The 14,188-nt window shown below is 43.3% G+C and overlaps 1 protein-coding gene across 2 annotated transcripts in view; it reads right to left on the reverse strand.

The window, feature by feature from the left end:
- Positions 1–14,188, reverse strand: part of oxsr1b (oxidative stress responsive kinase 1b) — a 42,781-nt gene that overhangs the window by 24,219 nt on the left and 4,374 nt on the right. For both annotated transcript variants that reach the window (XM_027174766.2, XM_027174762.2), the window contains exons 2-3: positions 11,322–11,434; positions 2,929–3,037 (exon numbers count right to left, since the gene is read on the reverse strand). In XM_027174766.2, the coding sequence (XP_027030567.1) occupies positions 2,929–3,037; positions 11,322–11,434 (222 nt within the window). The remainder of the gene's footprint in view (positions 1–2,928; positions 3,038–11,321; positions 11,435–14,188) is intronic.

A 14,188-nucleotide genomic window follows, 5' to 3' on the forward strand; every position in this document is an offset into this window, starting at 1 on the left:
ACAAGAGGCTTGGCGTTCACATCTGGTAATTCCAGTAAAAAAGAGGAGTGGCCTTTCTGACTGTCAGTTCAGATCAAAGAAAGCATGATCTTTGCACATGTCAGTCCCAGTATAAAGATGCATGGCCTTTGCACCTCCCAGACCAGAGTGTGTGGTACCCAACTGTTCAGGCGTGATCGTTAATCCCCCAGCTCTCACTAAAGTTAGTGTCAGCTATTCCCTACATCTGTGATGGTTTCACAACCTGATCTAAAACCTGCATTCTGTACAAATTTGTGAAATAACGGGAGGAAAAAGGAATTTAAGTCTGCATCAGGGCTCCATCACGCTCCATCTCTCTGTCCCAGCAGCCTATAATCCTCCTGTCTGCTGATTACACCAAATAAATCAGGACTGAATCCGTATCACCGCTCTGCAGTCTGCACTGTACAGGGAGTGAACTGCAGCTTGGGGTTACCGAGTGCATCATCACACTCCCTCTATAAAAATTCCTCAAATTACCGGTCTACCGTGACGATGACAAACAGTGTGCGAATATCTGCTTGTATTAAGTACAGCTTCCTTTTCCTGTCATCTTGTGCTGTGAGGAAACTGTGGCAGCAGCAGCGAGACTCTGTGCTGTTTATTGCCTCAGCCCTGTGATTAGCACAGTGAGGGAGCGCTTGGCAGACCCAGACTAACACTCATGTAAGCTCTACACGCCCACACAAGATCACTCTTATTACCATCTGCATTAAATCGGTTACCTTTTTTTTCGTTAATGAGGCTTGGAATGAAAACACACACCGTGGTCTGCTGTGTGACGAGAGCCCGAGAATACATCAGCAAAACTTTGTCAATTTGTGCAACAGTAAATGTTCAATATCAATATCTATTATCAGGAAACATCCTGCACTGTGGCCAGTGTTCAAGGGCTCCAGATCCACCATGACCTGAGCAAAAATAAAACAATTACAGATGATGATAAAATGGTTTCTCTCAAGGTTTCTTCCTTTACCATCTAAGGGAGTTTTTCTTTGCCACTGCTGCCTGAGTCACCTCAGACTTGCTCATTGGGGATAAATACTGTACATACACATTGTGAACTAAATCCATCTAATATTAATCTTGAATTTTTGCATTCTATTAATCTTTATATCATTCTTTATATTAACCTTTTGTTCTATGTTTATGTTCTGTAAGGCTGCTTTGAGACGATGTCAATTGTAAAAAGCGCATTACAAATACATAAACAGACAAGCTATAAATAAACAGACAAGCTAGAGAAATGTCATTTAGTATAAGGTTTGCTCTGGTATAAACATCCATCATCCATAGCATTAAAGCCACTAGATAACAGTGATTACCTTGTTAAAACGGAACATGGAGCAACGGCAGCAGGTGGTCTGCTTGATGATTTACGATTTCTTTGACATGGGGCAGACAGGCAGATGCTGACGCTTCGCTTAACTGGGGAAGTGATGGCACCAAGATGTGCTATGGGAATATTGTAAGCTGTGTTAAGCTCTTTGGTATTCAATAAATTCCAGGGGTTTCGTTACCACCACGTAAAGTGGGCGTGTTTCCGGAGGTCTTGGGAGGGGGGGGAGCATACTACGAAGGACAAAACAGTCATACAGGTATATTTATTTTAGAAAACAAATAAACAACCAAAAGCTACAGTTATGGTTAGTTTATCATATAGGCCACGCCTACCAGATGACGCAATATCTGTTACGCTCTTCTGAAATCCGAAAAATCTGAAAGTGTGTAACAGACAAGGTGTTACCGGTTTCTTTTATGGTGTTATTTTGTTCCTTTTATGTTTGTTGATTTCTTAGGGGTAGCTGCAAGCAGGGTTGTAGTACCTCTGGGAGCAGCTTGGGGGCACTAGTATAAGCTGAGCTACCATAGAAGCAAATGTTTTTGGTAGAGGGAAGTTTTTTACCTTTGTTGTTAAAGTCCTAATTGAGAACTCTTGAGTTTCTGCTCAATTAAAGGACTTTTGATTACTTTTCTTGTCTTGGGTCACAATTGTCTCTTTCACTATGGATCAGGGGATTAAAAACATTGCATCGCACTCAAATAACCGTTTGGATTTCAAGCTCATCTCATCCCACGAACATTATCACTTATTAGAAAAACTGAATATGGACTCATTGACTTGGAGGGGAAAAGGAAGAGGGGGCCAACGCTTGCTTCTGGGTCTGTTCATTGTCTGGGGGTGCGGGTGTGTGGGCACTTGCAGATTAAAAATAAAACGAGTGTAAAAGTTCGTTTGTTTTATGAAGGTGTATCAGTACAGGTCAAATTTCTGAACCCCTCAGAGTAACATCTAAATCAAAGGATGTGTTACGTGTGCATCCCTAAAGCTCTGGGTAAATGCTCTCCTGGGAAGCCATTGGTCCTGCATGCATGTTAATGTTACCTTGTCCCAATCAGACCAAATATACCTCTTCATGACAACGGCATTACCTGACGGCAGTGTCCTCTTTCAGAAGGATACTTTTCTCTTGCTACGCTGCAAAAAATGTTAATGGTTTGAGGAACCTGACACGAGGTTTTGACCTGACTGTCCGACGCACGGACGCCCCACCTCACAACTAACAGGATTTAAAGGATCTACTGTTAATGTCTTGATGACAGACACCACAGCACACATGCGAAGCTCTTGTGGAGTCCGAGCCTCACGGGTCAGTGCTGTTTGGGTGGTTTTATTGTTACGGCTGATCGTTAGGGTATTTATCGGTGCTTAATGTTGATCCTACTCTAGACATTTGCTGAAATAACTCCTCAGTCCTGAAGAAAAGCTGTATCTTTTTCACCGAGAAATCAAGCAACTTATAAGCAGCACATTATCGGGTTATACAAACTTCACAAAGAGGCAACAACGGTGAGATCTTTCCATGAGCTTAAATAAAAAACATATGGTAAAAAAGGTCCACTTACCACCGCTTAGAAGCTTCATAACCAGCCACAGCTCGTCTTTCACTACGAAGGAGGTATAGTATGACACAATGTTAGGATGGTGGCACTGGCTCATGGCCTGGATCTCTTTCTGCAGAGAAAGAGAAACAGAAGCAGCAAAACCAGTCAGCATTAGTGCTACATGCGGGTCGACTCCGTTCGAAACGTATTTGTGTATATAATATCTTAGAACCTACTGATCCTGCGTGCACGAAGCATGACTCATTATAATCCCAGAGTAGATTCCTGAGTCAGGAGATATTTGGCATTGGATGGCATAATATGATGAAGGGTGTGTAAATATTATCTGCTTTATTTAATGCATCAGGAAAAAAATAACAGCCAGGTGATATTAGATATAACGCTGGAAAAGAAACTCGATGGATTGTAATGCCGAGATCTTTAGGGTCACAGCGATTTAACATCCAAGTCACATAGATCTTTACCGTAATTACCAGAGATGGGGGACTCGAGTCATATGGCTTGACTCGAGTCAGGCTTAAGTCACAAATTTGAGACTTGAGACTTGCTTGACAAATATTTTTAAAAAACTCGACTTGACATAACGGACTTGACATTCTTGACTCGAGACTTGATTTGGACTTGGGTTAAATGACTCAGAGAGGGGGGGCTCGACTTGACTCTGACTTAAGTCGCAAATTTGAGACTTGCTTGACAAATATTAAAAAAGACTCGACTTGACTTTGACTTGACATTCATGACTCGAGACTTGACTTGGACTGGAGTTAATTGACTCAGAGGTGACTTGACGTGACTAGAGTCAGAATTAAGTCGCAAATTCGAGACTTGAGACTTGCTTGACAAATATTAAAAAAGACTCGACATTCATGTCTCGAGACTTGACTCGAGACTGGAGTTAAATGACTCAGAGATGGGGGACTCGACTTGACTCAGACTTAACTCGCAAATTTGAGACTTGAGACTTGCTTGACAGATATTAAAAAAAAACTCGACTTGACTTGGACTTGACATTCATGACTCGAGACTTACTTGTGACTTGCACACGCGTGACTTACTCCCCCCTGCTAATTACAGACGTATACGACGTGCAGTACACATTGAGATTAAACATTTCTCAGAAGCTGAAGCAGTTTATTTAACCGTACTAAGTGAGCAATAGATACATCTAAAAAAAAATGTAAAAAAAAAATCAAAGATCAAAGGAAAAATAGGCCCGAGTGCATTGTTGGACAATATAAACAGTCCAACTCTCTGTCCTCTTCGTCTCAGTAGGTGCGTAACTAAAACTGTGTCAAAGCCTTTACACGCCACATGAGAGATGGTAACGTTGACTCTGAAAGCCCAAACTATCCCTCAAATCACCCCCCTGCCACAACTCGACTGGTATCAGGGCTTCCAGTGGAATCTGTCTACTTGGCATTAAATCGGTTTGTTATGGATTTGCACTTCCGATCTTTAATCAGATAAACTTGGACTTTTTATCATCGATACTTCACTGCAACCTTTTAATTAAAAACTCGACCGACAGCCGAATAATTTTAGATTCTGGTGTAAATACCGTTTGGGGAAAAAATACCTTACACGACATCCTTACTACTGAATCACGGAGAACAAACCACTCGTTATCGATGCTGCCGTGTGCGAATAATCCTTGCCGAACGTACGATCCGATCGTAATAGCGTTTTCATGGGAACGGGAACTTATAGAACAAATCTGATCAGGAGCAAGAACCTAAACTTGCAGAAACATGACAAGAACCAACCAACTATCATTGTAATGCTGGAGACTTCACATAAATCCTTGCTTTCTTTTTGTTATTACCAACTAACCAATGGCTAAGCAAGCGGATTCATTCACCTGATGTTAAAACTGAAGCATTTGACACGAGCTTAAGGTGACATCCACTGACCCAAAGGGAGTTTTGGCTATTATTATTATATAGCCCAAAACATTGTTGATTTATTTTGGAAATTTCCTATTTAAAATCTTGGCTAATGGGAATACGTGGACGTGCCAATCTGACACAACGTACCTGCTGGAGCAATCCTACATCTTTTGGCTAACTAAATTGTCCATGTTTTAAAAACCAAAACCTAGTTTATTAGACCTGACAAGCATCTTTACGCATTTCAACGAGATGTTGAACGGAGCGCAGTTCATGCCGAACCCGTTAAGGAGTGGTTGCGGTTCATGAAAAGGGTTCTAAAGAACAAGATTCTGCCAGTTTCGTGTATGTCCTTGATCTGCTTTAACCTATTAGTTAATAACACGGGTTTTATGGAGTGCACTCCTCCGTTAATAGCTCTCATAAAACTTCAGAAAAGAAAAACCTACAACCTAAAAACCTGCTCTTTTGCCATGGTTTAGACTCTAATAACCTGCAAGTTGCAGCCTGCAAGCCCAAGGATATAGGATTGTCTAAGGTGTGGTGTCCCCTCGAACCGGTGCATCATGAATAATTCGAGTAATCTAAGGACATCTTTGAGTGGTTAAAAAAAAAAAAAAAAAACACAACTTAAGGTGAAGCTTAGAAAGATACACCGTACACTCAGGTTTTAAAAGCTGCATGGTTGGGTAAAGTAATACTTAAAGCTACATTCTTGCCCATTCACTAAGCGACATGTAAGAGACAAGCAGGACAAAGGGACCTCCTGGAGGGCATTGCACTAGTAATTATGCTCATGGTACTTATTCATTCTGGCCATGAAAGAAAAAGAAAGCGAAAAGAAAGGAGCCGACAAAGAGTCTAGAAGTCGGGGGGTCTGAGGGAAGATGGCTTCGCTGACGGCACCCCCACAACTTGCCCACTGATTCTTTTTGTGCAAAGTCAATGTCAGCTGGCTGGGTGGGGGGTGGGGATCCCGCTGCTTCGACAGTTCTGGGATTGGACAGCAAGGGTGAGTCAGTGTGTGTTTTTGGTCCAGGCCGAGCTCTAAACCTTCATCGCTGCTATATTTCTCTTTCAACTTTGTCGTCTTGGAGGGCACGTCTGTGAGAAGCCGCAGGAGCCGAACGACTGGAACCGATTGTACGGTTTCGTAATTAAATCCTGTGTTAAGGTTTAAAAGAGGAATGTGTCAATCTCGCCAAAAAAAACAAAAAAAGAAAAAACACCCTTTGTGCCTTTGGTAGTCTAGGATCTTTGTGACCTTCAGGTTTGGCAGGAACACAGAGGACCTGATAATCTGTTTGATGGAGGACTTTGCAGGCCACTTTTTTTCATACTTTTATTTGCAATAGAGAAGAATTTTAGTCAGTGTGATGAAGTGACGGAATACGGCGAGTACCTGATGAGAACAAGCAGGAGATCATCGTGATATTAGTACAGAATCCTTTTGTTGGATTTACAGAATTTAGCTCCACAATTCGCTGGTAAAGAGCTTCACAGTTCCATTTTTTTCCTTCAATAAGCCATATACTGTTTCACCAGAGGAGGTGTGGTGAGGAAGAGAAGGCTTTTAACGACAGAAGGCAATGGCACAACTGACTCTTGAAGCACCACATATTTTGATCTCGGTTTAAAGATAGTTCTCCTTATGCAATCTGTTCATAGTGCGAGCGTATGCATTGCCATTGCACTGATGTAAAATGCACGCAGTGGGTCATAAAGGAGGATGAAGTTCTATCGTGAACGAGTTATCGTACAAGATGACACTTCCTACAGGGGTGACGGTGCAGTTACAACACGTCCATGCAGCGCCGTGTCGATTCTGAACAGCTGCAAAACAAAGGCTTTTGTGGTGACTGCCTTCTCCTGCGTCCTGCCAGCCCTCATACTACTTGGCACAATAAAAGACAAAAGCGTTCATTTCGTTAATGCGATCAAAGCAGATCGGATCCCTCGGGCGGAACAAATTCTGCCGAATCGAGTCACGGCGTGAACTTCTCAAACAGACTTAAATGTAGTTATGGAAGAAATGGGTCATGTGACTGATATCAATCTTAATATCATTACCTATAAATATAGCAACTGTGTTTACAACAGTTACAGAGTTACTTAAACTTCCACCCAGAAAGCTTTAAGGACACATCAATCAGACAAAGCATTACCAGCCTCGTCACGTGTTTAGAGCGCGCACGGGCTTGATGTGACACAGAGGGGCCACTATGGAGACACCATTACATCATCGTTACTGTGGCATCTTCAGCAGAGCTGGACATATGGTGTGTGTGTGTGTGTGTGTGTGTGTGTGTGTGTGTGTGTGTGTGTTTAAACTCTTTCATGAAAATGTAAATACATTGTTGATTACTCTTAATAACCTCTAGCTGTACTAGTGACGTGTTAATAGTGGCACATATGCAGCGAGGTGCTGATGAGTGACTATCATTTGGTGCAACCGAGCTTGAGCTGGTATCAGTGTAGTGCATCAGTCTGATACGTTGCTCATTTACTCACTCGTTCTCGCTCACAACATCTAATAAGTCACACCAGGTGACTCGAGCCTAGCCGACGCCGCAGAACGGAACGGAAGCGAGACGCAAAGTGACGGCGATCTGGAGGCATTTCACCATCGTTGATGTTAATCAAAGCAAACTGTGCTCTGTGAAAAAAAAAATCATGAGGAGGAACTACAGCATCTTCAAACAGCAGCAGGAGGCAGAAACAGCCGATGACGCACCAAACGCTGGAACAGAGAACAAAAACAAAACCCAAATCTGTTTGATCGTTTAAAGTAGAACCGCTGAATAATGGAAACGAGAGCGGGAAGAAAATGGAGGACTTTATGCAAAATCTGCCGAGTGATTTGGATTTAAACCTGATGAAGAGAGTCGACCGTAAACAAGCCGACGGGAGAAAAACGGTAACTTGAAGAAAGCGCTTGAAGAAAGTACCTCTGTGTGGTTGCTCGTGTTCACACTCCATGGTGGAGTTCTGACTCAACAGCAGCACTGACTGTGCCTTTCATTTCTACACAATCCAAAAAAATGTTTATTTAACTTAATAAAATAATTTAGTTTATTTAATTACATTTTTAAAGCTCATTCTACAGAGGATTCCAAATTTAGTGGTAACCGTTGACTCAGCAGAAGAAGAAGGAGAGAGAGAACGAGAGAGGGGGGGAGAGAGAGGGAAAGAGAGAGAGAGAGAGGGAAAGAGAGGGAAAAAGAGAGAGGGGGGGGAGAGGGGGGAAAAGAGAGGGGGAGAAGAGAGAGAGAGGGAAAGAGAGAGGCAGAAAGAGAGAGAGAGAGAAAGAGAGAGGCAGAAAGAGAAAGAAAGAGAGGGAGAGAGAGAGAGAGAGAGAAAGAGAAAGAGAGAAAGAGAGAGAGAGAGAGAGAGAGAGAGAGAGAGAGAGAAAGAGAAAGAGAGAAAGAGAGAGAGAGAGAGAGAGAGAGAGAGAGAGAGAGAGAAAAAGAGAAAGAGAGAGAGAGACGCGTGGCTTGTGAAGCACTGCCGAGAAAATTCCAGCTCTGGCATTTAGCTCGCCGCAGATCCTGCTCACTTTTTAGTAGCAATCTGTGTTTAATTTAAAGCTTCCTCTGGGTTTAAGAGGTTGCTCAGCAGGCCATAAAAGTGGAGAATGACAGAGGAGAAGCCCACATACCCGCCCGCCACCCTCTCGGTTTTCCATGTGGCCTACTTTCTCCACGAATTCCCGACCGACCGCCGTCCCGTGTTCGAGAACTCCGAGCTCGACTCGTCCCATCGAAGGCTTAAGGTCAGGACGCGGATACGAAAGGAAAACGAGACGGAGCGTGTGGATAACTTTAGTGTCTTCTGAACATCATAAACATGAGCTAATGGCCTAGTTTTTGCCAGACTCGAACACAATCGGCAGCTCGTTTAATCCTCAGAGGATCTTTATGAGATCGTGCAGCCGAGACTGGAACAGTAAAGTCACTACATGATGAAATCTGACATCCTCTTGAGCACAAGTTAACGCAGAAGGAAGAAGGAGGAACATGCAAAAGATCTTTTTAAAAAAAAGTCATAAAGAAGTGAAAACACCACGCAGTTTAATAGACACATGACCCACAACTCATGAGTGTGTTAAAAAGATTTGCATGCCGACTTCCTCCATGACAAAACATTTTTGCGGCACAGAATAAACCGTCTTCGAATAGATTCACATTCGACTCCGGAGACGACAGATTTTTTTTTCCCCCCGCAGATGTTTCCAGAAACAGTAAGAAAGCAGAGATGCTGAAGTGACCACTTGAGCGACCACGAAATAATAAGCAGCTCCTTCTCGGTTTCTGTTCACGGAAACAAAGAGCCCACAATACCGACCGCTCGGGTTCACGGTAACGACATGTGGAACACGAAGGGAAGATGGAAAGAAGAGTCGCTTCTGTTCTGCTTCCTTTCCCCTTCAGTGACACTGGTTTGAACTGAACAGGGAGAAAAAGGCAGAAAGATGGAAGAATTGAATTGAAGCCTTTATTTTTGTCATATGTACATCACAGCACAGTGACATCACATGTTTCTTCACATAACTTTGGAGGTTGGGGGTCAGAGCACAGGGGCAGCCATGATACAGCACCACTGGATACAGCAGTGAGGGTTAAAGGCTCTGCTCAAGGGCCCAACATTTACATGTACAGCATTTAGCAGACGCCCTTATCCAGAGCGACTTACATTTTATCTCGTTTTTATACAACTAAGCAACTGAGGGTTAAGGGCCTTGCCCAGGGGCCCAGCAGTGGACGTAGGAATCGAACTCACAACCTTCCGATTGGTAGCCCAACACCTTAACAACTAGGCAACCAAATTCATGACACTGTTGCCACAAACAGTGGCAGCTTGGCAGAGCCGGTGCTTGAACCCTGATCTAGAGGTCTAACCCAAAAAAATTTGACTCGACGGCAATTTTTTTTAACTCCCCTGGACCCGAATGTTACTTTAGTGTAACCGCTACAGCGTGGGTTCAAAATTGATTGACAGGTCTGTTTTGACAAAAATTAGCTTACCGCCAGTCACACGATGTCGCAAGCGGTCTTGGCAAACAGAGGAGCGGTTGGAAATGGACTCGAGTCGATGCACACACACGAGATACAGTAGTTCGGGTCTTCTCGGGTCCGTTCGGTAAAAACACGTTCATTTTAAATTACCCGAGACCCGATGACGCTATTATTATACCCGACCCGTGTCCGAGGCACACGTGAAACTTTTAGACCCGAACCCGCTCGGGTCAGACCTCGGGTTTTCGGCTCTAAGTGGACCCGTGAAGACCTCTACCCTGATCCTCTGATCAACAACCCAGAGCTTCAATGGCTTGATGTTAAAATAGAACGATTAAGGATTATTTAGTGAAGACTGGGGATAAAAATATCGCGTGCTGTTTTTTCACGTGTAATTGCTTACTTCTTACACTGAGCAACAACATGAGGATTTGAATAAACTGAAATCAAGGAAACTCCTGAATGGTTCAGACGGATAAAGAAGCAAAACTCTACTGAAAATAAAACTGAATTAAATACGTCTCTATTCTGCAGCGTCTAAGCGTGCAAGACTTCGGTCACTGTATCGCTTCATTCTTCAGGATTTATGAATAACTGTCGCTGATGGAAACAGAGGTTCATTGATGCTGCCCTTTTCAGCAGAAATTATTATTGTTATTATTATTTTCCTTCCAACGCCGGTTTACGTCTCAACCCGACTCTACTCTTGTCCTGTACTCGCACCGTCGCGTCTTTACGACAAACACAAACCGGAATTCATTTGTCTTTGGTTTTCGCTCCATGAGAGCTGGCCGAGGAGGACGAGCGGCGTGAGATTACTTATTAAGTCAAAGGTCAGAGGTTTAGAGTCGAAACGAGTCACGAGATTCTGAAGGAGATTTAAGGAAACAAGGATAGATTTTTTTTTTTTTTTGACGTGACATGAACTAGAGAAGCACAAAAGTTCTGCTATTGTTTGATGAAAAAAAAGTGATGTGGATCATGTTGTCGAAGCAGAACGTATTTAATTAACAGTTGTCAGAAGATAAGTCAGTTCTACAATGACAGCCTTTGTCCTCTGTAAGGTCGAATGTTGCTTCATTCATATACAGTCAGTGAGGAAAAACGTGTCTTAGTCACGTGTGGGCAGAGAAGGACAGGGAGACAGAGAGAGAGAGAGAGAAACTGAGAGACAGGAAGAAAAAGAGAGGTGGGGGGGGCAGAGACAAGAGATGGCTACAATCCTGCTGGAAGTGTTCCACATGTATTTCAGCAAAATCCTTAAACGGCAGCTTCACCATGGCAAGGGATCCCCTCCAACCCAACCCAACACCCCCCCCCCCCAAACACACACACACCACATAAATGCAGCCAAATTCTTGACAACATTTGAATGTCATAAAAATGATCACAAACCCGTGCACTCATGTTTGGATTCTAATCAAGCGTGTGTACATGTGTGTGTGTGTGTGTGTGTGTGTACATGTGTGGTTGCAAGTAACTGATTCAGTACCAGGAGCTCATCCATGCTGGTCTGGCATTTCTCCAGGTTGATGCGTTTGATGGCGACCTTCTCCTTGCGGGGAACGCAGTAAGCAGCCTGGACGACTGCTGTGGCTCCACTTCCTAGAGCAGGGAGAGAGGTAGAGGGAGAGAGAGAGAGAATGTGGGAGAGAGAGAGAGAATGGGGAGAGAGAGAGAGAGAGAGAGAGAGAGAGAGAGAGAGAGAGAGAGAGAATGGGGGAGAGAGAGAGAGAGAATGGGAGAGAGAGAGAGGATTCAGGTTAAAGCAGTGAAGCAGCTGAGAGTCAGGAGTGAAAATATCAGACCTGACACTCACACTAGACGTTAATAAGAAAAAAAACCTGATTTTCATCCTAAAGGTTTCATGAAACAGACTTTCAAACAGCTGTATTTCTTTCCTACATTTGAAAAAAATCCATTTTGCTAAACAAGGCTGCAGCCGATGTGAGATCGGAGACGGCTCAAATACACCGACGTTGCGTTACAGTGACCGGGGGCTCATCGTTACACCAGACTTATTCCGTTATTCATCAATAATTCAGGTCGCGATGTAAAGATCGTGTAGCTGGAGAGAGAACCGTGAAGTTGCCCCGATCGGGGAACACGTGGGGTTTCAGAGCCTCGTAAATCAGCGCAGCTTCACGTCTGCAGTCCAGCACTTTTCTACAGGAAGGACGATGAATTACTGCACTGAAGCATTTAATAACCCTAATGTTTTTCACTATATATCCAATACGGACTTTCGCACATTTCCCAGAGATCCAGACTCCTGATATGAACTGACAAAGTCTTTTGATGAGGTCATCTAGATATCACAGATTACATTAAAAAAAGCTTTATCTTTATTAAATTCTGCTTCATGTGGATATTTTTTGGCTTGCTTTGTAAAGGTACGTTTTTTTAATGTCCGCAAATATAAATAAAATTGTTTGTTTTCTATTTCGAACGATGAGAAGATAAAAAGCGGAGCTGCGAGGAACGTGAACATGAAGTCCTACATGAATCCCTTTATCGCAAGAATCACTCATGAAATCAAACTCGTCTTTAATAAATAAAATAAAATACAATAAAGTAGGTCACGCCTCAGCTGCACTTGAGACAGCAGAGCGAACACTGTTTACTTTAGTCAAATGCTGCGGACGGTCTGTTTACGGAAGCGTGTAATGAGGGCTCTCGTGTCAGACTCCGAAAGGCCTCGACCAATCAAATGGCATCGTTTCTAAAAGACAACAAACAACTGCTTCAAATGCACTTGAACAAATGTACACACATTTCTAGTCCTGCACTAATAATGCATTTATGTGAATCAGAGTGAGTCGGGAGAGTCGCTATGAATTGATTCAATTGGATATGAAGCAAATCAATCTGATGGATGCATAATAAATGTATTTGCTGCTGATAAACACAAAATTATTTACATACATTACATACATTATTTACGTTTCGAGTATTCAGTCCGTTGCAATGTCTGCATGAGCCGAATCATGTTCAGGGAGTCGATTCATTTGATTTCAAATCGATTCACTGAAAATGATTCGGTTCATGTAAACATTGCCAAGCAATTCCAGAATGCTGGTCAAGTTACGTGATAAATATGTCGCAGTATTTTAGCCGTCCAACGAACAACTCGATGCCCACGGCATCCACAGGGAAGCCACGAGGACGTCCTCGCTGTGACCTTGATCTTATTTGGATCCAACTAAATTAAAAACTAATCAGCTGATCTACTGGTAGTTATAATGACACCATATAAATCCTACACGCGTTTGACCACGCGCGCTCGAGATATATCAGAAAATATCAGACGGACGAACCGAAGACAACAAGAAAATGCTCAGTGTTGAAGACCAAAATTAGTCTAAATAAAAGTCCTTTGTAAATGAACTGTTGAAAGGGAAGAAGTAATTGAGCAAATAGGATTTCCTTCAGCAGTCTAGTGACATGTATTGTGGCATCGAGTGAGTGGTTAAGAAGCTTTGAAGAGCAGAATCACAGAACGAAGGAAAGACACGAGGAAGCGTGGGTTCAGGTTCGAGCCGCTCTTATCGCCTGGCTGAGTGATATGGCCTTAAGAGAATGTCAAACAAAGTCAGTGCAAAGCTCTTACAATCTTACAATCTTACAGCAGAAAATTCCAGGGCGTGTCCCTTGCAGGCTTCGTGTCATGTTAAAGCTGAGAGTGTGGGGAGGTTTTTTTTTTCTTCTGTGGTACAAAAAAGCTTTGTAGCAACACAGTTTTATTGAGGCCTGTTTTGGCTTCATGGCTTCAAATTTAAATAATTGAATATGACGTTACTAGGTTACAGTGTTGGAGAAGAACGGAAAAGCCAGCTGAAGTTATTCGGTTCCGCCTCGGCTGGCTGCGTTTCCTCGTCTGTGTGCTTGTCGTCCAGGTCAGCAGGGACGCTTGGACGTTTTTGGGGTTTGTGCTGAAACTTTATGGAGTCGTTCCAATTAAAATATCTAAACATCAGAATAGGGTGATCCGGGTGGATCTCGGGGCGTGATCCGGGTGGATCTCGGGGCGTGATCCGGGTGGATCTCGGGGCGTGATCCGGGTGGATCTCGGGGCGTGATCCGGGTGGATCTCGGGGCGTGATCCGGGTGGATCTCGGGGCGTGATCCGGGTGGATCTCGGGGCGTGATCCGGGTGGATCTCAGTAATTGAGACATTGTTGTTGCCCTTTGTGCTGGTTTTAGAATTTCAGAAGCTGCTCATTTGGGATTTTCAGCAAAAGCAGAATGCTTTGAATAACTAAAACCATCCAGTGAGCAGCGGATGACAGAGATACAAGGAGAATGGCCAGTCGTGTTCGAGCTGACAGCATCTCAAACAACTCTTTAAACGAACCTTTA

Source organism: Tachysurus fulvidraco, chromosome 25, assembly GCF_022655615.1.
Source record: "Tachysurus fulvidraco isolate hzauxx_2018 chromosome 25, HZAU_PFXX_2.0, whole genome shotgun sequence".
Lineage (NCBI taxonomy): Eukaryota > Metazoa > Chordata > Actinopteri > Siluriformes > Bagridae > Tachysurus > Tachysurus fulvidraco.